Source organism: Peromyscus maniculatus, chromosome 14, assembly GCF_049852395.1.
Source record: "Peromyscus maniculatus bairdii isolate BWxNUB_F1_BW_parent chromosome 14, HU_Pman_BW_mat_3.1, whole genome shotgun sequence".
In the NCBI taxonomy this organism is placed as follows: Eukaryota; Metazoa; Chordata; class Mammalia; order Rodentia; family Cricetidae; genus Peromyscus; species Peromyscus maniculatus.
The window spans coordinates 71,769,254-71,793,623 of NC_134865.1; the positions used below are offsets into that span (position 1 = coordinate 71,769,254).

The window sequence follows — 24,370 nt, forward strand, 5'->3', positions numbered from 1 at the left end:
GCTCGAGGACACCAGTTTGGTAGTCACTCCTGGAAACATGGGAATTAAAAAAGGTAAGATCATCCCCACACCTCAGCGAGTACGTAAGAATGACCCAGATGCTAAGTGTGGAGTGAGAAAGTTTCTAAGATGCTTATCCATTTCTACTTCTCAAGACCAATCTCACCTACACTGCATTTTCCTATCGCTGAAAACCACTCTGCTCATCCATGCAGGAAAAAGAAATAAAGAGAGGTGACGAAAAGCAGTACACCAAAAGACAGAACTGCGGGAGGCCTGGAGCACAGGACAGCAGCTCCTCCACGTGTTCAACACCCAGGGACAGCTGATCCCTCGTGAGTAGCCCTAAGGTCCTGAGAAGCCCACCAGTATGAGTCAGGCAGCCTAGGGCACTTGGAATGTTCAAAAACATTCTGAGGTTTCTACATAGACTCCCATCTCCACATTCTTAGGAGCTCCCACAAGTGTGGCCAAGGCCAGCCTTTGGACACAGCAGATGGGAGGAAGCCTCGGAGTGCCTGGTCTGTAGAGCAGAGAAGGATGAGAGCACAAGGAAAGAAGAAGAAGAAAGGCTGCAAAGGTAGGCAGGCCCACACGGCTGCATCAAATGGCACTCGTTCTAATGCTGGTAAAGTAAAATGCATTGGGAATGAGTCAGGATACAATCCATAGTGTGTAACCATGCAAACTTCTCACTAATACATCTCATTAATACATTAATACATGAGCTGTACCCAGTGGGCAGCCAGCTTTCCAGGGGACGAGGTCAGAGCCCGACAGTCCTACTTCCAACCCACCTCCCTCAGACAAGCTTCAACAATCAAAATGAGCTGTCCAGCCCGCACAGCCAATCTCACAGAAGGCATTTCCTGCAGATTCTATGGTGTAGAGGAACTGATTTGGCCCCTGGGATCCCCGATGGAACTGATTTCTCCCTTTGCATTTCCATATCAACACATCACCATCACCACACTCTGTTAGAGACAGAGAAGGCAAGGACTGGGGTTTCTTTGTGATGGCCACCATTTACTGTGAAAAGGAGAATCAACAGCTGACTAGAAAAACATTCCCTGTCCCCTCCCTCTCCCTCCATTCACAGAAGCGGGGGGAAAATAGACTAAAGGACATGCGTCATTGCACAGGAGATCTCAGTCAGTGGCAGATGAGATCAGATTTGAAAGCGCCTTTGTGCCAAAGCTACCAACCTATCCAGACCTCAGGATGTTTGCTGTGGTCTTTAGCAGGTCGTGCTGAGCTGAACCAGTGAACTCTGGAGCAAAGGAAGCCTTTCTTCTCAAAGAGTTTAACATGATTTGGAACCTACAGATTTATTTTCAACAAACAGAAAAATGGGTGCATGAAGCAGTGAGCTCCCAGGCAGAGCCCTTCTGAGAGCTACACCTCAAGGTTTAAATTAGAGGTCTTGAAAACGAAGAGAGGGCAGTTCCAGTGTTCACTGTGTCAGAGCTGGGACGTGGGTCCCCTCTGTCATTCAAAGCGCTACTAGACTACTGCTCCTAGAGGAAGGGACCAGCCTCTAGGGGCGTCCTGTGCAAAGCCTAGGAGCTACAGAGAAACAGGTACCTACTGTTGGTCTTCATGCACATCTATCCTGCAGCACAAGGTCAAAACAAGGACAACTGAGGAGATGTGGACAGAATCAGCACGTTTCTCACAAGAACAACACAAAAGGAAAACAGACGTCAATGCGTTAGCGTCATCCCCTCCATCACGTTCTGCAACCTTTCCAACCTTCTCAAAGGTAATCTGGGGAGAAAGGTCCTGGCGGTCACACTCATGAGCAGAAAGGTCTTAGGGTGGGAAAATCCATTTTTCTCAACTGTTCAACTATTGAAAGGGATTTTGTGTGCTGAAGTTTCTTTGATGATGTGGAGAGGAAGTGTGTGTCATTAGTGTGGAGGAAGGACATCGAAGACATGGTTCCACCAGAACCACTAGCCCTGTCTTGGAGCTTCCTACTTGGAATTCATACTCATCCAAGTGTCCTCCTCCCTCCTCTCCCATCTTCAAACCTCACAGGAAGTCCGGGAGAGAGAACACAAAACCAATGCTCATTATGTTCTCTAAAACATTCCAATTGTAGCACCGTGTGTGTGTGTGTGTGTGTGTGTGTGTGTGTGTGTGTATGTGTGTGTGTATGTGTGTGTGTGTGTGTGTGTGTGTATGTGTGTGTGTATGTGTGTGTGTGTGTGTGTGTGTGTGTGTGTGTGTGTATCAGATCTATTCCTCTGTTGCACTCTACCTCGTTTCTTGAGACACTGACTATCACTGAATTTGGAGCTCACTATGAGGCTAGACGGCTGCAGCTAGTCCCTGAGCTCCATCCACCTGTCTCCACTCCCCGGCACTGGGATCTTTAGGCAAGGCTGTCACGTCTGGATTTATGTGTAGATTTGGATCCTCATGCGTGTGGGGCAGTACTGTGGGGCAGTACTGTACCTGCTGAGCCAGTACAGAATCCCCAGTTCTGTAAGTCATATTTGAAATCACCTGTTCTAACAACTGAACCAGAGATAGCATATTAAAAGACTATTTTCCTTCTTAGGAAGTAGATTAAAAAGACAACAAGAAGAAAGCAAGCTTACCCATTTTTGAAATAGAGGACATGGGCTCTCTGAAGTCCTGTTTCTAGGAAAAAACCTAGTTCTTGATCGTGGGGAGCAGGGCCAGGCTTAGGGCTTCTGTTCTGAATATTAGTTAGTATTACCTAGAAGGGGAGAGAATTGGAAAACTAATCAAATACAGATCAATGCCTACTTCCTGCAAACCCTAGCTCCAAACACACTGCAAGACTTGAACAACCAACTTCCTCTGGTAAAGCCAGGTACAGTGTCTGAGTGTAAGCAGGCGCAGCAGAGGATGACTTCCATCACAAGGGGCATCTGGGCAGTCCTGGAGAAGGCTGGCTAGAAGAGCTCAGAGCATGGTGTCAACCAAATCATCAAACTCAGGTCTCAGCCAAGAGCAGAAAGTCATTGTCTACCAATGGCTCTGGTCAGGCAGGCAGGTGTACTCCTCCTTCGGAGCCAACAAGTAACACAATTGCTATTAGCTGGAGTTCACCAGAAGACAAACTCTCCAGCTGCAGGGCTCAGGTCGGGAGGCTGAGTGGCACTCATCTATCCTCAAAGAAAGAGCTGAAGAAATACCCCTCACTCCCTTTCCCCTTAAGCACAGCCTTGTGCCTCGGATACCTTGTGCTGTGGATACCTTGTACCACAGACAACCAGGTTGAAAAGATTTAAATCTTTAGTTCTGTAGAAAACAGAACAGAAAAGGCTGCCAACTCATCAGGTGAGCGACTTGTGAGTCGAGTTCAGAGTAAACTGTAAACACACATTAGCGAACAAAGCACATCTCGGAGAGGATCAGACTCACTGCACACTTAAAAACGACACAGGTGCTCTGCAAACACGCTGCTCAAGTTTTCTGGAAGTCAGCAGCTCCTTAAAAGACCCAAACCCAAACATCCTAAAGGTTTTGAATGTACTCTCCAAAGATAAGGGAAGGAACTGCTGGCAAATCTCCTTTGCATCTCCACGACATCCCAGCACCTTGTCAGGAGTCCCTGGCTCCTCCCCCCCACCTCTGTGTGTCCCCTCCTGCAGGGAAGGCATCTCCACTCCACTGCAGGCTTCTCCTCCTCCAGTGTGTCAAGTCACAGGGTCACAGAGATGCACAGAGTCATGTCCTAGACTCCCCCATTCTCTCTTATGTCTATCTTGAGATAATAGCATCCATTTCTATGAGCTTCAAAACTCACTGGCATGTGACCAACTCCCTAGTTTAATTTCTCTTCCAGTTCTTCCTCTGAAGTCCAACGCTGAAACTTTCCAAATTACCCTTCATGTTCTTTTGACAATGGCCTTTACTTTTGAAATGCTACGTTATTCAAAAGCAAAAATATTCAGTACAGTCCAAAGGAAAAACTGCCTTACAATTTTACCATAAAATAATAACCCATGTAACATCTACTGAGTAACAATGCAGACATCTCTGTGCACATACAGATTAAGCAAAGACAAAATCCTTTCACAAAAGAGGCCATCCTATAAATGCTAGCTTTTACAACTTGACAGAAGTAACCAAAGTAGTCATAAAACCAGAAATTTCTTTTCCAGTAGTGGGGAATCGAGCTCGGCTTTTACATGTGCCAGGCAAGCACTCCACCACTTCTTGTCCCAGAAAAAGAATTTTGTTCACAAAGTTCATTAAAAGTTCTGCTAAAGTTAAATATAAAGTTTATTGAATCTATATGTATATTAGTATGTGTCTATAAAAACTGTACATATACAAGGGAAGAGGGAAGATAAGTATTCTTTACCTTCATATTTCAACTTTATATGGTAATGGCACATGATACAGATGGTGAGATTAGTATATTCATGCTTTCTATTTTGACTTTTCCTTCATCTATGTTTATTATATTACTATTTTTAGATCTAAGATTCCCAGTTTCATTATGTTATCATTTTTATATTGCTATGTAAATATGTCTGATTGAGATAGATAGATAGGTAGATAAATAGATAGGTAGATAGATAGATAGATAGGTAGATAGATAGATAGATAGATAGATAGATAGATAGATAGATAGATAGACAGACGGGAGGGAGGGAGGGAGGGAGGGAGGGAGGGAGGGAGGGAGGGAGGGAGGGAAGGAAGGAAGGAAGGAAGGAAGGAAGGAAGGAAGGAAGGAAGGAAGGAAGATGGATAGATAGAGACATAGTTGAATGCCCATTTTTTGTTGGTTGGTTTGGTTTGATTTTGGTGATGAAGACTGAAACCAGGCCTTGGTCACACTGGGTGATTGCTTTACCACTAAGCAGCACTCATTCCTATGTGCAAAGCTGATAACTGTGGCTTTGCAGTAAGTTCGGAGGTCAGGATGCATGGGTCTTTCAACTTGATTCGTCGATCTCAAGACTTGTTTTGGTTGTTCTGGCTCACTTGAAATTTCACACAAATTTCTGAACCAGCTTGCTACTTTTGTTTTTCTTCTTCAAAAAAGTAAATCATATTTTGATAGTTACTGAATGGACCTTGTGGATCATTTTCCACAAAGCTATCATTTTAACAAACTGAGCACTTCAACCGACAGCATGAGATATTTGTTAATAACCGAGGAGTCCCTTTCTATTTAACACTCTGTTTTTCTTTCAGCTCATGTGTTTTTGTTACATGCATTCCTATGAATTTTAATCTTTTGATATTGTGGACATGCTCTAATTTTAATTTTAGAATCATTGTTAGAATATAGAAACACATGACTTTGTATACTAATCATTATATACTATAACCCTGCTGAATGCTTATTTGTTCCAACAGATTTGTGTGTGTGGATTTTATGCATACACAATTGCATCATCTGACTGGGAATTTCCAGTTTCCATGTCCTTTATTGCTTTGGCTGGCCTAAACACACTGGGAAGAATTCCTAGTAACATATCAAACAGAAGTAACTAAAAAATTAATTTTCTTGTTTCTGATCTTAGGGGAACGTACCCTATTCCCAGGCTGAGTAAATTCCCACTTAAACTATCTTTCTGAACTGTACATCTCTTAGTCATGGCATATAATCCTTCTTAGAGAAACTCCTCAGCTTCCCAACAGGTTAATCTTGATAAATGTATCATAGGTTAGAAGAGCAGTTAATACACCTAACTGGAAATCACAACTTAGCCTAATCTACCTTGTACACGCTCTGAATATTTACAGTTGGGCACAACCACCATCAGATGTGTTTTGCGATAAATACTGACTAGCTCATGGAACGTACTGAATGCCTAGACACAGAGCATGCTGGCAATGTAGTAGAGCGCACTGAGTGGCCTCTCTTCCCGAAGCTGCTCTTGACTTCACATTCTCTGGCTTCAAGGTGGTTTTCCCACACAAAGTGCTCTGCATGCCGGCTGAGAGCCTGGGTCCTCTTGAGGTCCCCTAAGGGTGTGTTCTGCAGTTTCTTCATTAAGGCGCCCTGATGCCACACTGCCAAATGTGGCCACCATGAAGTCGGAGCCACCAACTTCTGTTGCTTTCAGGGGCTGGAACTTGCCCCCTTTCAATTACAGCTGCCTCAGTCTTCTGTTGTTGTTTTTTTACCACTTCAGCCAGTGGTTCTCAGCCTTCCTAATGTTGCTTCCTCATGATGTGGTGACCCCTCCCCCAACCATAACATTATTTTCATTGCTACTACATAACTGTAATTTTGCTACTGTTATGAATCATAATGTAAATATCTGTTTTCAGTTGGTCTTAGATGACCCCTGTGAAAGGGTCATTCGAACTCTAAAGGGGTTGTGACCCACAGGTTGAGAACCACTGGCTTAAGCCTTGTTTAATTCCTTTTTTACAATCTGTAAGCTCAGCTGGATGGAGTCTTGCCCTGAAGTCACCACTCCCTTTATTCCATTTAGCATCAAGTTTTTCTTTGAACTTTTTATCTCCTTGAGCACTGAACTTGGCCCCATTACACTTCCAGATGTTCCTTTTGACTCAAACTGTACATTTAAAATTTTTTCCTTGCTCAGCTTTTCATTATAGATCTGCAAAAGACTAACCACTAATAACCACAAGACAGAGTCAATAGTAGGCTGCTTTGAAATCTCCTCTGCCAAGGCCACTAATCTAAAATCTTTTTATTTAGCCACAGGCAGATTTTTTGGACAAGGGTAGAAAGCAGCGCATTCTTCACCAAACTATCACAAGAACGGTCTCTAGGCCACTCATTAATTCTTCTCCTCTGAAACCCTTGAGTCAGGCCATCGAAATCTACACTGCTCTCAGCACCGCTGTCTTCCACACTCCTAGTAGTGTGGCCTAGTAAGCATCACTTAAAGCCTTCAACTGCTTTTCTAGTCCAATGTCCCAAAGTCCACATTCTGCCAACAAACAGCATGGTCAGACTGTCACAGCAGCACCCCACTCCCTGGTACCAACTTCTGTCTCAATCAGTGTTCTATTTCTGTGAAGAGACACCATGACCGCAGCAATTCTTAGGAGGAAAAGCATTTAATAGGGGCTTGCTTATAGTTTCAGAGGTTTAGTCCATTGTCACCAAGGCTGTGGGTGGAATGAGGTGCGTGGCGGCATGCAGGCAGACAGGTGCTGGAGAAGTAGCTGAGAGTTCTACAACTAGACCCATAGGCAGCAGGAAGCGAGAGCACTGGGCTTGGAATGGGCTTTTTGAAACCCCAAAGTCCATCCCCAGTGACACACTTCCTCCAACAAGGCCACACCTCCGAATCCTTTCAAATAGTCACTTCCTGGTGACCAAGCATTAAAAATCTGTGAGCTTATGAGGGCCATTCTCATTCAAACCACCACAAGGAGGCATTGAAATTGCAACAAAAAATTTAATCATATCTACTACATCAAACTGAACCCGAATCTTGATTTGTGAGTTTTTTCTTTTTAAATATGGAAGAGTGTAAAACTTTTCAAGTCCTAGATGGGGATTACTCCAACATTAAAGTTTTCATAATAATAAAACTCAGTGGTTAAGAGTATGCAGTGCTCTTGCAGGAGACTCAAGTTTGCTTCCCAGAACCTACATCAACTTGCCTGTAACTTCAGCTCCAGGAGATCTATGCTCTTTCCTGGCCTCCATATGCACTATACTCACATGTACAAACCCCCACACAGACACATAATTAAAAACAAAAATAAAGTAATCAAAACAAAGTACAATAAAAGATTATATAGCAATAAAAAGAACCAATGTATTCAGCAACACAAACAGACCTTGAAAAGCCTGTCACTGTAGATCACACATTATGTGACTTCATACAAAATGTTCAGAACATGCACATTTACAGTAGCAAGAGTTCAGTGCTGTGAGAATAGATGGAATGAGGAGTGACTGCTGGCGGGTACAAGGCTTCCTTTTAGATTGATGAAAATATCCTGGGATTAAATGCTGGAGATGCTCACACAGTTCTAAATATAATAAAAAATGTTGAAGGCACTACCTCAGGAGCCGAGGCAGCAGGATGGTGAGCTCAGGAGATATCCTATCTCATGCACATAAAAAATAAATAAATACAAAAGCCACACAGAATTATCCAATTCAAATGGATAGACTACACAATGTGCAACCATAGCAACACATCCTTTAAAATCATCACAGTTATTCACTTAGTGTGTGTAGAGGGGTTGCACATACTGCAGAGCAAGTGTGTAGGCTAGAGGACAATTTGTAGGAGTTGACTCTTTCCTAACATGTGAGTCCTGGGGATTGAACTCAGGTCTTCTGGCTTGGCAGCAAGTGCCTTTTCCCACTGAGCCATAGCACTGGTCTGATACTATTCTTTAAAATAATAACAATAATAACTATTAAGCAAATATGGGAGGAAATGTCAATCCAATTAATAATTGAAAAATGTAAACTAAGCACACAAGACACTATGTTCACCTAATTTTGTAACAATTTGTCAAGATGCAGAGCAACACCTACTCTCCGTCCTGAACTGTGGAAGTTGAAAGGTATGAGTACTGACTAATGGCCCCAGTACATGGTAACAAGAATGGTAAAAATAGTCCCACTTCTTAGAATTCGCCCCTAGAGAATAGTGTAAAGCAAGGGAAAAGCTGCCTGGAGGAAGCTGCCAAATTAGACCCAATAATAAAATATTACCTGAAATAATATACAACTATGAAAGAAATGTAAAGTTAATAATAAAGTGAAAACGAGGCAGACAGAAAATGCTTGACTGGTCAGGCAGTGTTGACACACACCTTTAATCCCAGCACTCGAGAGGCAGAGGCAGGCAGATCTCCGAGTTCAAGGCCAACCTAAGCTACAGAGAGATTCCAGGACAGCCAGGGACATATAGAGAAACCCTGTCTCAAAAAACCAAGGAAAGAAACTGCTCTACTGTTTAGAAGGCAAAGGCATTACAACACCGCACAGAAGTGAACACAGTGACTGCTCCTCTCTGGTTACTGGACTTTTCTGGAGTTCTAAGAATGTTGTGGAGTAGGTGTCCAGGCAGTGAGAGGTCAGGCTCAAAATCAGAGGTGCAAGAGCAGAGGCTGGCCATTCCATCTCCGAACATTTCATAAGGAAGTACTCAAGTACTGGCCTGTGCTCTCAGCTAGAGTCAAGTGATGAAGCGAGAGCAAGGGGGCCATTGTCTCTTGACTGTCCCCCATTTTGGAAGCCACTTCAGTGGCCTAGGTCCTCAACCCAAGCCCTGTCTCTCTAAGCAGCAGCACCTCCTTGAATTCAAGACACACAGTGATCTTAATGTGACCCAGCTCTGACCCCATCACTCAGCTACGCCACTCAAGTTCCCTTGCACGGTAGCCGACAGAACTCAAGCCAGGACCTGTGGTCTCTGAGCAGCCAATTGAGGAGAAGGACTCTGGGCTGGCTCTGCAATCCCTGATGTTTCTTCTTGGAACTTTAGCACTAAAATGGTCATGAACAGTTACAGGTGCCTTGCAATTTAGCTTCAGCTTCTTTTCCAAAATTGGGCGTGAAGAAATGAACTGTCAGCAGAAGGTAGAGTTCCACCCTGGCCCTGCTCCTGCTCCTGCTCTAGAATGCTATACCAGCTGGCCAGGTGGTGTATGCAAAGCCCGGAGACAGGATGACTTCATGTGCCAAAAGCAGGGCTTGGGTCAGGACAGCAAGGATGAGGTCATCTTTATCCATACCACTGCACCACCAGAAGTGCCTTCCAGAGCCGAACACTTCATTTACTGTTGGCATGCTGCCACTATCTGAACATAAACTAATCAAGGCACCCCATGTCACTGTTAAGGCTATTTGCTCATATTTGATTAGTCTGATCAACTTATGTTACAGCCAGTATTTGCTATATTTTATTCTCTTTCAGAAAACAAACTATCAGAGAACATCATTGGTCCATAGCTCTATAATCCTCACTGGACAAGGACAATCCTAAACGAACACTGAACACACAGCTTTCACTGACTCATCTCCCTTAGCCCCGCCTCCACATTTGGGGCCAGCACCCAGCATGCTATCTGGTATAGCACTGTCCCTAGGAAGCCTGGATAACAAAGCTTTTGAAATTAGACAACTCTAGTCCCACTAGTTCTGCTATGAAAACAGAAAGATGAAGCACAAGAAATAAATGAACAGGCCAAGGTCCATCTGGGTGTGAAGAACAATCCAGAACCCAGGAGCAGGAAGAGCAGGATTCAGTACAGATGGGGGAATCAAATGACCCTGAAAGGATACTTCATAAACTTGTCTCTACATTCCTAACAAGACAATGTGCTTGTAATATTTCAGATTTTCATCTAAACAATTGCAACTTTTAAAGGTTGTAATGAACATTTGCTGTGTGCTAACAATGCACTGGGAAATACTATATGGCAGTTATTGAGGCTATTTATAGATGAAGCTCCTGAACACAGACAGGCTAGGTGATAGGCCTCAAAGTTCCACAGCTAAATGGAGTCTTGACCAAGATTCCAGCACCAACTAACTCCACTGGACTGCTCTGCTGCCTCTCACAGCTTAAGCTGGCAGACTCAAGAGGCAGGCAGATGGCCCCCTTTCTGAAGGGCCACTCACTACCCTCTGCACAGCTCCTCCATGGGTGAACAAAAAGACCAACTCCAGGGAGAGTCAGAGAATGAATGGCAGGACCTCAGATTTGGAAAAACATTAGCCACTATACTACAATAACCTCAAGAGTCCTCCCAAAACTTTACTTTTGTTAATGAATGAACTTAAGAGCCAACTCTCATAAATAAAATGCCAATAAATTCTGGCAAACAGCAGCTTCCTCCCCTCAGAGTGGCAGGAGAAGCCACCAGACACTGCCTCTGCCCAGTGACCGGCAACGCAAAAAATTGCACCAGATTTTCTTCCTAGGACGGCTCAAAGGGAAGGCAGGCACTATTTGTCCCAGGCTTGCCAAGGCTTTTACTCCTTTCAGAGTCAATTTTTGTTTTCACTCCAGCATAACTCTTTAAAAGTTCAAAATCAAGTCAACTAAGTCCAAGTTTTAAAAACACATAAGGTCTATGGATCCCTGAACTTCCACGAAGCCCAGTTTCTAGACTGACCAACATAAAATGTCTTGAGTACCTACTGCAATCAAAACAGATGTTTGGCTCAGTCAACCTCTCTCTTTGCTCAAGTATGGGCAGGTCCAAAGTTTACATAAAGAAACGCTACTGGAAATGAATTTCCTTGATGTCCAGCTGAAGAACTCAGCAGTAACCAGGGAGTTATTATAACAGGCAGTAGATCCCATCTGCCACTTCCTGTGTCGTTGCAAACACATGGGATAGATGAATCCCTTTCTCCTTGTCAGGGAAGGGCAGCTCCAAAGTGGACAACTGGACAGTAAGCTGAGAAATAAAGGTCTCTGAGCGAGCCAAGACACAGTCAGAAGCAGAGCTCAGCTGGGATGAACGGAGTTCTCCACAGCCACATGATGGCCATGGCAGGCCAGCAATGGGAGGAACACAGACTTCAAACTCAGCCTGCATGATCATTTCCCTGACAATCAATGATAACAACAACAAAATTCAGTCCTCACAGAACCTTCTGAGGGAACAGCACATTGGCCAGAGAGCCATATCAACCTGAACTCCCCAACACTGTCTTACAACCACGGCTAGTTAAGTCAAATGATTCTCCACAGTTCCCATCTACTCCTCAGTTTCTGCAATTCTCATCCCTGACCCCTTCTCTGGCCCCATCCCTGACCCCTTCTCTGGCCCATCCCTGATTCCTTATCTGGCTCCATCCCTGGTCCCATCTCTGGCCCCATCCCTGACCCCTTCTCTGGCCCACCCCTGATCCCATCCCTGACTGAATCCCTGATCCCTTCCCTAGTCCCTCCTGGCTCCATCCTTGACCCCATCCAGCCTCCAGCCTCCTCTGCTCACTCAGTCTCTGCTTGTATGACATTCTTGTCAATTGTCATTTTCCTTCCCCTGACACAGACCAAAACACTTGACTGCTAGGGTCTCCCTGGACAGTCTCAGCAGACAAACAGCCTGCTCCACACAGACTAGTGAAGTCCCTGGCAGGCCTCTACCATTCTATCAAGATAAAGCTGCCCGAACTTCAGCTAAACACCTACTGGTACAAAGATCATGCAAAGATGTATGAATCTTAACACAGGGAAACAAGAGCAATTGGCCAATTTCAGTGTGCCAGAGGTATGGACAGCCCATATTGTCGTACCTGCATATACACACCGACCCACTTATTTTCATAGGTACCACACCTGTGACCATTTTCTCCCTAACATTCAGGAATGCAAGCAGAGCTTGCACGCAGAGGCAGACAAGCCAAAGGTGTTCCAGAGGTAGGCTACACCTGCCCTCAGTCAGATTTGGGTGCACAGTGGGGGTAGAAAAGCAGCTGGAACAGACACATGGTTCTTACTTACCCTTTCTATCTCCTGGAGGTACAGGAGTGCGATGTCCCCAGCTTTCTCATAGCAGGTGATGACATCCTGTTCCCGGTCCACATGGAGATTACTGGTAGAGGATGAGACAGGCAGCTTCTCTAAACAAAGTCCTAAGAGCAAAGCAAACACACAGCAACTGGATGAGGTGGTTTTCATGGGCCTTAATTATAGGGATCGCTCTAGAGGACCAGAAAATGGACTGCGCTATAAGAGGCTATCAGAAGTGGCCCCTCCATCCCTGCTCTTTTCATTGAGACAGGGTCTCACTATGTAGAACTAAGTGGTCTGGAACTCCCTAAGTAGACCAAGCTGGCCTTGAACTCACAAAGATCCACTTGCCTCTCCCCTGCCTCTCAATTAATACCACACACCCTGACTGTCCTTTATCTTTTTTCTTTTTCTTTTCTTTTTTTTTTTTTTTTGGTTTTTCAAGACAGGGTTTCTCTGTGTAGCTTTGCGCCTTTCCTGGAGCTCACTTGGTAGCCCAGGCTGGCCTTGAACTCACAGAGATCCGCTTGGCTCTTGTCCTTTATCTTAAAGACAAGTGGAACTTCAAAATGAAGAACCAGAAGGAACATTTACAGTTGCAGAAGGGACCACTCACAATACACAGCGGTCTATTTCAGCTTGATACTCAGTTTGAACTTGAGAGGGCCCTTCACCATGAGCTCTTTCAGTCCTGAAGAATATGGTGGTCATTTTTTTATGTCGGCATGACCAGGCAATGGGGCGCTAGGACATCTGGACAAGCATTCTGGGTGTGTCTGTAGGGTGTTCCTGGATGAGATTTACACATGGGCTGGTAAACTGAGTGTGGGGGCCCACAGAGACCCCATAGTGTGGCCTTACTTCATCTTGACTCAAGGTCAGAGAGTCCGAGCTTGTTTTGCCCTTCAAGGATGGATAACAGGATGTTTTGCCAAAGGCATGGTTACCAGATGTCTTGCGAATTAAGGAGGTGTTTACACTTGTTTGTACTTTGAACTATGATGTCACTGAGAGGGGGAGGTCTTTTGCCCCCTTTGCTTTGGGTATAAAAAGGCCCTGAGACATAAACTCAGGGCGACTGTGGTATTGACTCAGAGCCCTCCAGATGCTATTCTGTGTCTCTATTTTTCATATCTATTATTTCTTAATGCTCACTCCTCCATTCAAGACTGTTCGATAGTCAGGCAGGACCCGGCAACTGAGTAAGCCTGTTGCCTTCCCTAAGTGGGCAGGCCTCATCTAGTCACCTGAATAGAACAGGACAACAGCTAGGATGGAGAAAAGCATGGCCCTCTCCTGCCTGAACAGCAGCACTGGCTCCCCTTGGCCCAGGCCCTGCTGGCTCTCATACTGAAACCTGTGCCACTGGGTCTTTGGGTTCCCAGGCCTTCAGACTGGACTGGAAGTACACCAGCAGCTCCCTTGGGGTTATAGCAGTCAGCTAAAGGTCTTACCTCCTAATGACCCTGTCCCAGGAGGTTCCTGACTATTACAAAGACTCTCACTCAATGATGCCCAAAGTTCTTCAAGAATTTTTAAAAATAAGCAAACCTGGCAGCTCTTGTTTAGATTTTAAGTGTCCCCAAAGGCCTTTATGTTAAAGGCATGACCCCAGAGTGGTGCTACTGGGGAGATGTGGAATCTTTTAAGAGGTGGCAGCTAGTAGAAAGTCTTTGGGTCAATGGGGCATGCCTTGGAATAAGTTTTCAATGCCCCGAGGGAGCATTACTTAGAAACTAGGGAAATCTTACCACATTCAGATTAATACTCAGGCCTAAGAGCTTAGGAGTAATTAGAACACATGGCTCATTTCTTAGTTCTGGACTAAAAGAAAACCCAGAACACTGTCTGGAGGCATTTTTCTCATAGATGGGGCAAACAACTCTTTACCAGGGTAGAGCTCTGGGTTGAGATGTACAAAAGCATGAAAGGCTGAAAAAATGGCAACGTGAGGATGGGCAGACATTTCGTGACCCCAGTGCCCACCAATCTTCAACTGGCCTAGAGAAATCAGACTCAGTTTTTAGCCACCAAGAGGCAGAGGGAGAAGACATGGTAGGGGATGGTGTGGCAGACTTTACACTTTCTGCTGCCTCAACTGCCTATGACATGATGTACACTCCAGCTCATTTAAAAGTCTGAGAGTGTCTGGAATTGGAAGAGGCAGATAGTTCTCTTGTAGAGCTGAGGAAGTGGAGACCCATGATGATAAGGAAAGTGACTGGTCCCAAACCAGAAAGATAACAAGTCTTTAGCCTCCTGGCTGACATACATCATGTTAGGTACTAATATTCAAAGTGGACTCCACTCAATGTCTTTTCATGGCTTGCTAGCTCATTTCATTGTCTTGCTAACTAATACTCCACTTACCTACCCATCTAGTTTGCTTGATTGCTTAGTTTTGGCTATTGGAGAAGTTATAAACATGTAAGACATTTTTTTTTTGGACATAAGTTTCAATTCAATTTAGTAAATACTAAGATGTGCAACTTCGAGGTCACATGACTCTGTTGAAGCTAGTCTTGGAAGAAACCACCCCACACTGCTTCTCGTCTTTTGACTCAGATCAAGAGTCTCACTGTTTTCCAAGGTGACAGTACTGCTCCGCTCAGAGCAGGATTGAACAAGCTCCTGCTGCTCTGCTTGTGCCCAGCACTGGTGGTGTTGGCTTTGGGGGTTAGCCAGTCTGATAGGCGCACAGTGGAATCTCACTCTTGTAATCTACACTTCTCTGATGACTTGTATCAGTGCTTTCTCATGCTTATTTGCTGCCTGCATATTTGAAGTGCTACCTAGTTAATTTTTTTGCTCTTTTTTAATGGGGGTATTTAGGGATTTCCAGTGTTGAGTTTTAAGTATTCTCTGTATGTTTCAAATGAAAGCTCTTTATCATAAGTATTTATTTTGTAATTTTTTTTCAAAATCTATGACTTCTGAAATAGAGTGTATTCATAAATATGTTCATCTGTGTGTAGGTGAGCATGCATGTGTTGGGGTGGGCAGAGTTCAACATTGGGTGTCTTTTTCTATCCCTCCACATCACTTTTTGAGACAGGGTTTCTCACTGGACCTGGAGCTTGCCAATTCAGGTAGACTGGCAGGCCAGCAAGCCCCAGGGACCCTCCTATCTCAAGCTCCCCAGTGCTGAAATTGTAAGCACTTGCCAGGCTTTTAGATGAGGCTAGGGCTCTGAACTGCATGCACTTACCAGCCCTCCAAGCCAAACACTTCTCTTTCCACTCTTCTTCTGGCATCTTTCACACATTAAACATCATTAAATTCCAATTTTATCAACGTTTTTCTTTCATCACTTGCACATTAGATATTATAACTAAACCTCATTAGTAAATACAAAGTTACCTAGTTTTCTCCTGTGTTATCTTCTAGGAGTTTCATAGCTTTGCATTTTACTTTGATACTTCTGATCTATTTTGACATAATACTTGAGGTCTATGACTGAGTTTTTATCCTTAATTTTTCTTCATCTCTATTCAGTGGTCCTGGCATTGTTTGTTAAAGACTATCCTTTCTGGGGCTGGAGAGATGGCTCAGTGGTTAAGAGCACCAGCTGTTCTTCCAGAGGTCCTGAGTTCAATTCCCAGCAACCACATGATGTCTCACAACCATCTATAATAGGATATGATGCCCTCTTCTGGCATGCAGAACACTCATACATAAAATAACAATAAAAAAAAGACTATCCTTTCTATATTGAGTTGCCTTTGCTCCTTGTCAAAGCTTAGTTGACTCAGTTGAATGGATCTATCTTTTAGCTCTGCTCTGTTCTACTGACTTACCTGTCTGTTCTTTTACCAATATTATTCTGTCGCGATCACTATATACCATTCTGATATGACTAATGAGGTGTCAAATACACGAGATAAAATTTGCCTGTTTTATGTATTCAAAAAATTTTAAGTAAATTCACAGACTTGTGTAAGTGTCATCATAATTTGTGGTGGTTTGAATAGGAATGGCTCCCATAGACCCATGTGTTTGAATGCTTGACCCATAGAGAGTGGTGCTGTTAGGAGGTATGGCCTTGTTGGAGGAAGTGTGGCCTTGTTGGAGGAAGGGCTTTGAGGTATTCTATGCTCAAGCTATGCCCAGTGTGGCATACAGTCTTTCCCTGCAGCCTGTGGATCCAGATGTAGAACTCTCAGCTCCTTCTCTAGCACCGTATCTGCCTGCATGATGCCATGATGATTATGGACTAAACCTTTAAACAGTAAGCCAGCCCCAATTAAATGTTTATAAGGCTGGGCGGTGGTGGCGTACACCTTTAATCCCAGCACTCGGGAGGCAGAGCCAGGCGGATCGCTGTGAGTTCGAGGCCAGCCTGGGCTACCAAGTGAGCTCCAGGAAAGGCACAAAGCTACATAGAGAAACCCTGTGTCGAAAAACCAAAAAAAAAAAAAAAAAAATTGTTTATAAGAACTGTTATGGTCATGGTGTATCTTCACAGTAATAGAAACCCTAACTAAGACAAAATTCAAGTTTAGAATAGTCTCCTCATCCTCAAATGCTGCTTCCTGCTCAGTTAGTCAGTTCCCAGGCCTGCCCTCAGCTTTAGACTAGCATCAATCTATTGTCTCCACAGTTTACTCCTTCTGGACACTTCATGCAAATGAAGTCATATATGTGGCCTTTGGGGGTTGATTTCTTGGAATGCATGCTTCCCAGGCTTGTCCAGGTTACACCAAGTTTTAGTACTCTTTTCATGGTACTTCTCATCTCATAGTATTTCTTTTCATTGCTCCAATAGTTGCATTTTCTATCCAACTGCCCATTACAGAAGTGCAGGTATGAGTATTCATGGACAATTTTCCTGTAGAGAAATGCTTTTAATACTCTTTGGCTGATACCTAGGGGTGGAATGGTTGGATCACATGACAAGTTTCTTTTTAACTTTTTATTGCCAAACTGTTTTTTCTAAACTAGATTCAGCTTTCTGCATCTGGCCAGCAGTGTATAAGGGTCCTGTGTCCACAGAGCTGGCATTGCTACTGTCTCTTTTTAAACAGCATCCCCTGGAGTGCAGGAAAATGCATCTCACTGTGTTTAGAGTCATATTTCCATGATCACTGACTCTAACCATCCATTTGTTCTGTGCCTATTTGTTATCTACACATCTTCTTTAGTCAACTGCCTGTTAAAATGTTTAACCCACTTACATGGTTGCTAATTTTCCTACGGACTTGACAGTTTTTTGTATATTCTAGATATAGATGTTCATATTTGTGATTTGGAAATATTTCTATTTCATGAATTCCTCTTCTCCTTTTTATTTAATTTTAATTTTTTAATTTTTTTATGTTTTTACATTTTTTAAGAGGATACTTGCCCTGGATGGAGAGAGCAACCACAAGCCACCTGGTACCATGAGGCCCAGATGCAAGGGGGACATTTTTTAAATAGAAGAAATCAACTTTGATGAAATCCAATGTATCCACGTTCTCTTTAACTGGGCTGAGTTTGGGCTAACGAGGCTTTGCCTTACATGTTCTTCTAGAATTGGAACACAGAGTGTGACCCACACTGGCATCGTTTTCACACATACTGCAAGGTACAGACTGGACTGACCTTTTTGCAAAGAGACCTCCAGCTCTCTAACTGCACATAACTGAAGATTTTCCTTCCCTGATGAAACACACTTCTTAGGAAAATTATATGGACACCAATGGGTATATCTCCAGACTGTCCTCTGTTACAGCGATCTGTCTATGCTCACACCAATGCCTGGTGAGTTCCGTCACACTCACAGCTAGGAGAACTGAAGGCTGCTTACAGGACTCCAGAGGGAGAGGAGAACTCCAAGTCAGAGCCTGTTCTTTCCTGAACTCTTCCCTCCAAGTCTTCCACCTTTATTGATTTTAGTCTGTGTCTTTTTGTGAAATAAGCAGTAAGCATGAATAAACTTTCTGAAGTGTGAGCATTTGTACTGCAATCAGTGGCTGAAGATAGTCTTGAGTAACACTGACAGGAAGTAGAGAACATTGAATTCTTCTAACTTTGTCACAATGTGTTTCTGCCCTAGAATACATCTTCTAAGTCTTTTGCTAGAAGAGACTGTATATTCTGTTGTAAGGTGGAATGCTATACAAAGGTCAGTTGGATCAAGTCAACACACTGTTCCTGGGCTTCTTTCTATAACTTTCTGCTCTGTCTTCTTGCTTTACATTTATTGAAACTGGCGTATGAATTGAGCATAACTGTGCATCTGCCCATTTCTCTGAAGATTTTTCAGTTTTTCTTCATGCATTTTAAACTCTGCTACTGGGTATATTAACTTTAGAATTGTTATTATATCCTTTAATAGACTTCTACTAATGGACTTCTTTGCTTCAACACCACCTTTGCCCATGTTTATCTGGCTCCTCCAATTCTCATTTGGTTAGTGTAACCACAGCACATTTCTCATCCCCTTTCCTCTCAATCTCCTGTGTCATTATTTTAAAAAATGCTTTCTATAGTCAACACTCTAATGATCTCTCAGTTTTAGTGTTTGGAATATTTACATTTAGCCAAACATGGTGACACAGGCCCATGATCCCAGTACTCTACAGACCGAGGATCATGTATTTGAGGCCAGCCTAGGGTACACAGTGAAAAATCAACCAAACAAATCCCCACAGTGACATTTACTGATATTTCTATTTATCCCACGTGCCCTGTTCTGTTTCTTTCCCCTCTTTTTCTGTCCTCTATTTAGCCAGCATTATTTATCTACCTGTTAACTTACTAGCAAAAATGATGTCTGTTGCTTTTGGTTTTAATCTTCTACGATCTGTTTCAAATGACTTCAAACACTGTGAACAACCCTTATAACTGCATGCTTTCACCTGTCCCCTTAGAGCTAATATTTGTATGAAGTGGTCAATTATATTTTAGAGAAACTTCCTCTTCTATCGTCAGCAATACAGTTGGGCTCTTCTGTGCCAAACATTCATTTGTGTTGATCCACATTTTCTCGGGTGTCTTTTCTTCTGCCCAAGTAGTCCCTTTAATGTATTTGGTGGGACAGCCCTCCTCCCGCTGACTTCTGAGCTGCATCATGTCTGGGAGGTTTATCTCATCTTTGGAGCTGTTTCACTGGGAAGGGAATTCAAGGCTGGTGGTTTGCTTCCCCCCAATCCTCCTCTAAGGATGCTGCTCCACCGACTTCTCGTGTCCATATTTCCTGAAAAGAATCCTGCCTCTCACCCTCGTGTTTGTTCATTATATGGGTCTCTTTCTGGCTTTATCACTGGCTGGGAACAGTTTGTATTATGAAGTACTTGGACTTCACTGAGTTCCTAGAACCGAGTGTTTATAGTTTTATAAAAACTAAAAAGTGGTTAGCCATTATTTCTTCAAAAATGTGTATGCTGGCTGAGGGGATGGCTCAGTGGGTAAAATACCTGCCATGATCCTGAGTTCAGATGCCCAGGACAGAACTGTGGTACCACTCGCCTGTAGTCTCAGCACTCCTAAGGAGAGACAGGAAGCAGAGACAGAGAAGCCCCCCAAAGCCTGTGAGCCAGCTCATGGTATATGCAGAAGAACCCCTACAAGTCTGCGGGCCAGTTCATGGTATACACAGTGGGAAAACAAGAGACGGAGCCTCACAGCAGGCAAGAAACAACACCCAAGGCTGTCTCAAACTTCTACATGTGCCCTGCAGTAAGCACATGCCTGCAGCCACACATATGACAACATACAGGTCCCACATACACAAAGATAAAAACACATTTTTATGTTCTCCGTTTCCTTTCCTAGGTGACTTTAATCACATGTATATCAAGTCACCTAGCATTGTCATACAGTTCAGTTATAGTCTAGTTTGATCTCTTGTTGTGTAAAAGGCACCCTGACCAAAAGCAACTTAGGAGAGTAAAGCATCTTTTAGGCCTAAACCTCCATGCCACAGTCCATCACTGAGGGCAGTCAGGGCAGGAGCTCAGGCAGGAACTGGAAGGGAAACCATGCAGGAATGCTGCTTGCTTGTTTGCCCCACTCTTACTTAGCTTTCCTATACAGCCCAGGACCACCTGCCAGGGGGAGGTGCCACCCACGGTAGGCTGGGCCCTTCTATATCAATTATCAACCAAGACAATCCCCACAGACGTGCCCACAGGCCAATCTGATCTGAGTAACCCCTCAATCGTCCCTTCTTAGGTGACTATGGGCTGTGTCAAATTGACAGTTCTAACTAGAACAAGGGCTAAACTCTATCATCTTTCCACTTAGAAAATTTCCCTCTTTAATTTTAAATGTTTTTTACCACTTTGTTTCCAAATTCACTCATCTTTTCTTTTACAGTATCTACTCTGCATAAAATCACATCCACTGAGTCGGGTGGTAGTGGTGCACACCTTTAATTCCAGCACTCGGGAGGCAGAGGCAGGTGGATCTCTGTGAGTTCAAGGCCAGCCTGGTCTACAGAGTGAGTTCCAGGACAGCCAGAGCTATACAGAAAGACCATGTCTTGGAAAACCAAAACAGGACAGACTCCTCATTTACCACAATAGCCCCAGAACTACTCCAAAGCAAGTGAGCAAGTACTTGGTTACAGCTTTGGAATGTTCTTTAAACACTCACTAGCACAAAATTAAAATTGACCAGGAAAAAAAAAGATAAATTGTTTCACAGGCTGCTCTTTTCTTGGATAAGAAACAACCAGACAACATGAGAGCTGAAATTAATTCAATAATTAATTAATTAATTAATAAGAGCTGTTTAATACAAGGAAAACCAATCCCCCAGAATATATTAAGAGGTCAAGAACACTTGGCTCCACTGGTTGACATCGTGTTCCTGTAGGCTAAGCTCTGACCGCTAATACCTGTGGCAATGACCAAGCTGTTCAGGCCAAGGCCTCTGAGTCAAAGAAATACCAAATCTGTTCAATACAACCTGATTATTCTTATGTTTTACTAGGTTCCAAAATGCCAAAGCCAGTTCTCTGGGTCTACAAGCCAACAGTCACACATGGCTAGTACGGACATTTAAAGCAGCTCCACCACCTACCCTCTGCGGCAGAGGAGGTGCAATGCTTTGGGTGGGATCATGATCTAAATATCCAGTTTCTAACATTTAAGGTCTGGGCTGCATGAGTTCATAGTAAGGAGTCTCCCATGGCCTTGCAGAAGGCCCTCATGGTGTCGGACTAATGGTTGCTCCTCTTTCCCCCAACACCATACCTTTCATCCTACACGCACTGGACATGCAAGGGCAGAATCCTAACAGCATACCAAATCAATTCCAGAATACTTAGTGCTCTGTCCAAAGCTGGGCCTATGGACTGACACATGAATTTTCAAGTGTCAGAGTCACATCAGCACTGTCTGAGAGGTGAAGTCCTGAGATCAGGGCCCAAATCGGCTCCCATTAGAATTAGATGAGGTCTGTCAGTTTAGCAGTCGGTCTCAGCAGTGTTTTTAGTGACTTTCTTTTTTACCCCTAGAGAAATGCATAATCAAAAGGGGGGGTGTCAGACTTGCTAAATAGCTTCTATGATGCCAACGCCTCTGTAAGATCACAGTAATATCTTTCTCTCCAAAATCAAGCTGTATGCAAGAGAGTAGAAATTTAGTGCATATTCATCTGCTCTCTTGCAGCAATTAAACATCAGAGACTAGGTACTAGACAGAAAAGCCGACTGTTCGGTCTGAAGTTCAGTACCATGGTGCTAGCATCGTCTCAGCTCTGATAAGAGATACCTCTAACTATACCCCGACAAGCCGAGCAACATCATCGTGGAAGAAGAAAGGTCATGGTGGGACAAGAAGGACCAAGTGCACTCTACCCACTCTTACAGAAACCTTGGTCCCTTAAAGAGCTACATCAACACCTTCCAAGAGTGGTGCCCCAGTGATCTAATCACTTTCCATTAGCTCCCATATCTTGAGGTTCTATTATTGATTAACATTATCACCCTGGGAACCAGCACACAAACTTTTTGAAGGGCACACTTAAGCCACAGCCAAGCCATAACAAAATGCTATTTGTCAACAAAGGCCAGGTTTAAAGCATTAGTAATAAATATGGCTGACCACATTACTGCTGTTCAAAAATGCAGAATACGCACCCAGCCTATGGTCCATCTCCCTGCCAAAGGATGAAGTTTCTACAGAGGGATTAGTATCTGGCAAGCCCTTCTGTGAACTAATAACAATAAAATCATTTGGATGGTATACCCCTTGCCCTCAAAGCTCTTCCACACACAGTGGCTATTTAGTAACACTCTGTAGGTACTATCTGCATCCTAAATATATGGAGGAGGAATGTCTGAGACATTATGTGACTGGCCTACATGCTGTGGAAGAGGCAGAAGTGGACACTCAAACAGCCCAGGTACTGGGAAGAAGCCCTGTGCTGGGGGGTCATGCCCTTCCCAGGCTGTCAGGGGGCAGTGTTGAAAGCTGAGGTAGTACTAGGGGCCAGAAGACCAGGGGGAGGCCACTACTGGACAGCGAAGAGTCAGGCTGAGAGCCCCCACAACATGCCCAGACTCTGTAGTGCTCTATTTAGGCAGGACTACAGAATTCTTCCATGTGCCGCTATATCTGAGTGCCCTCAGCCTTCTTTGGGTATAAGACTGACCATACTATCAAGGTTCATTTAGCTAGGTCCTTCTCGGAACCTTGCACTATGCCTGGGGTTCGACGAGCAGTTTCTGATCTCCACAGCTACCTTACAAGGAAGGTGCTCACAGATCTTAGAGATAAGATTGGATTTAGGACTCCACAGCTAACAAATGGTAAAGTCACCATGCCTTGACCCTTGTTCCCTGTAACTACAAAGCCCTCTGGCAATATCTTTTACTGAGCAGCTAACAGCAGTGAATTCAGTGCCCAATCCCAGCAAGGCAATAAAAATGAGTTTCAAATTGAATCTTATGAACCAAAGTCCAGTGCTGATCTTCTCTCCCATCAAGAGCTGCCCCACCTCAGGCAATCCCAGGACCACCAACCCTCCTAGGCCTTGTCTGTTCTATGAACCACCGAGATACTAACTTGTGCTACAGGGCTGAACCACCAAGCTGACACTTCGATTCTTGAAAATCGCATGGACATGAAAAGGATAACAACTTCTCACAGTTATACAATAAAGCTGTAAATGTAACGAGAGGCCCTGTGAACTACAACACTAGCCATTGTTTTCTCATTTATCTTAACCACAGCTCCGGAAGTCAGCCACAGGAAAGGCACATCCTGAGGCCTCTGAAACCAGACTACGGGGGAGTCTGTAACTGGACTTTGTAACTGGATGTACTAAACCTCAGTATAATTTCACATCTCTGATAATCCAGCACTATGGTGTAGGCTTCAAAGGCAGTAAGACAATGCTCAGGGATCTCAATTCCAAAGCTGAAAGGAAATCCAGGGAGAGCCCAAGGCACACAAGCAAAGCCACTGTGAAGGCAGCTCACCCAGGGCTGCTGAACTCGAGTCTCAGGGTTCCCACAGGTATCAGGTGGGTGGGGCATGGGGAGGGGACATGGCCATGGAAATAGCACATGCTGGAGAGGAAGGAGAGGACGCTGTCATGGGTCTCCTGTAAGGTCTCTGCCAACCCACAGCTTCTGTGATTTTAAGTGGCTCCTGGCTAGAAGCCACGGCCGGCCCTTTTGGGAACATCAAGAATCGTTTTTCCTTCTAGGCTCCGTATACCCTTCTTAGGAATTAAATACATGTGTACATGAAGAGAGACACTCAGATATGCGCGCGTGTGCACATACACACACACACACACACACACACACACACACACACACCCTCAGAAGTGAAGCCATTCCTAGATTCAACATTTACCTGCTAGAGCAAACACTCTCAGTGAATGTCTCTTCTCACTCCATAATTCTGCAAGCAAATGAGATGCTAATTCAACCTGAAATACTCATGAAGCTAGAGTCCGTGATCTGAATTTATGCTCTTTAAGTCTCCACTTAATAACCATATACCAACATGTAT

At 44.0% G+C, this 24,370-nt stretch overlaps 1 protein-coding gene across 11 annotated transcripts in view; it reads right to left on the reverse strand.

Moving 5' to 3' along the window:
* Ttc7b (tetratricopeptide repeat domain 7B) overlaps positions 1 to 24,370 on the reverse strand; it is a 213,711-nt gene that overhangs the window by 142,022 nt on the left and 47,319 nt on the right. For 7 of the 11 annotated variants that reach the window (XM_076551222.1, XM_076551223.1, XM_076551226.1 and 4 more), the window contains 3 exons: positions 12,408 to 12,538; positions 2,607 to 2,728; positions 1,589 to 1,612 (listed from right to left, as the gene is read on the reverse strand). In XM_076551222.1, the coding sequence (XP_076407337.1) occupies positions 1,589 to 1,612; positions 2,607 to 2,728; positions 12,408 to 12,538 (277 nt within the window). The remainder of the gene's footprint in view (positions 1 to 1,588; positions 1,613 to 2,606; positions 2,729 to 12,407; positions 12,539 to 24,370) is intronic. The other 4 variants (XM_076551224.1, XM_076551225.1, XM_076551228.1 and 1 more) reach the window with 1 other exon arrangement.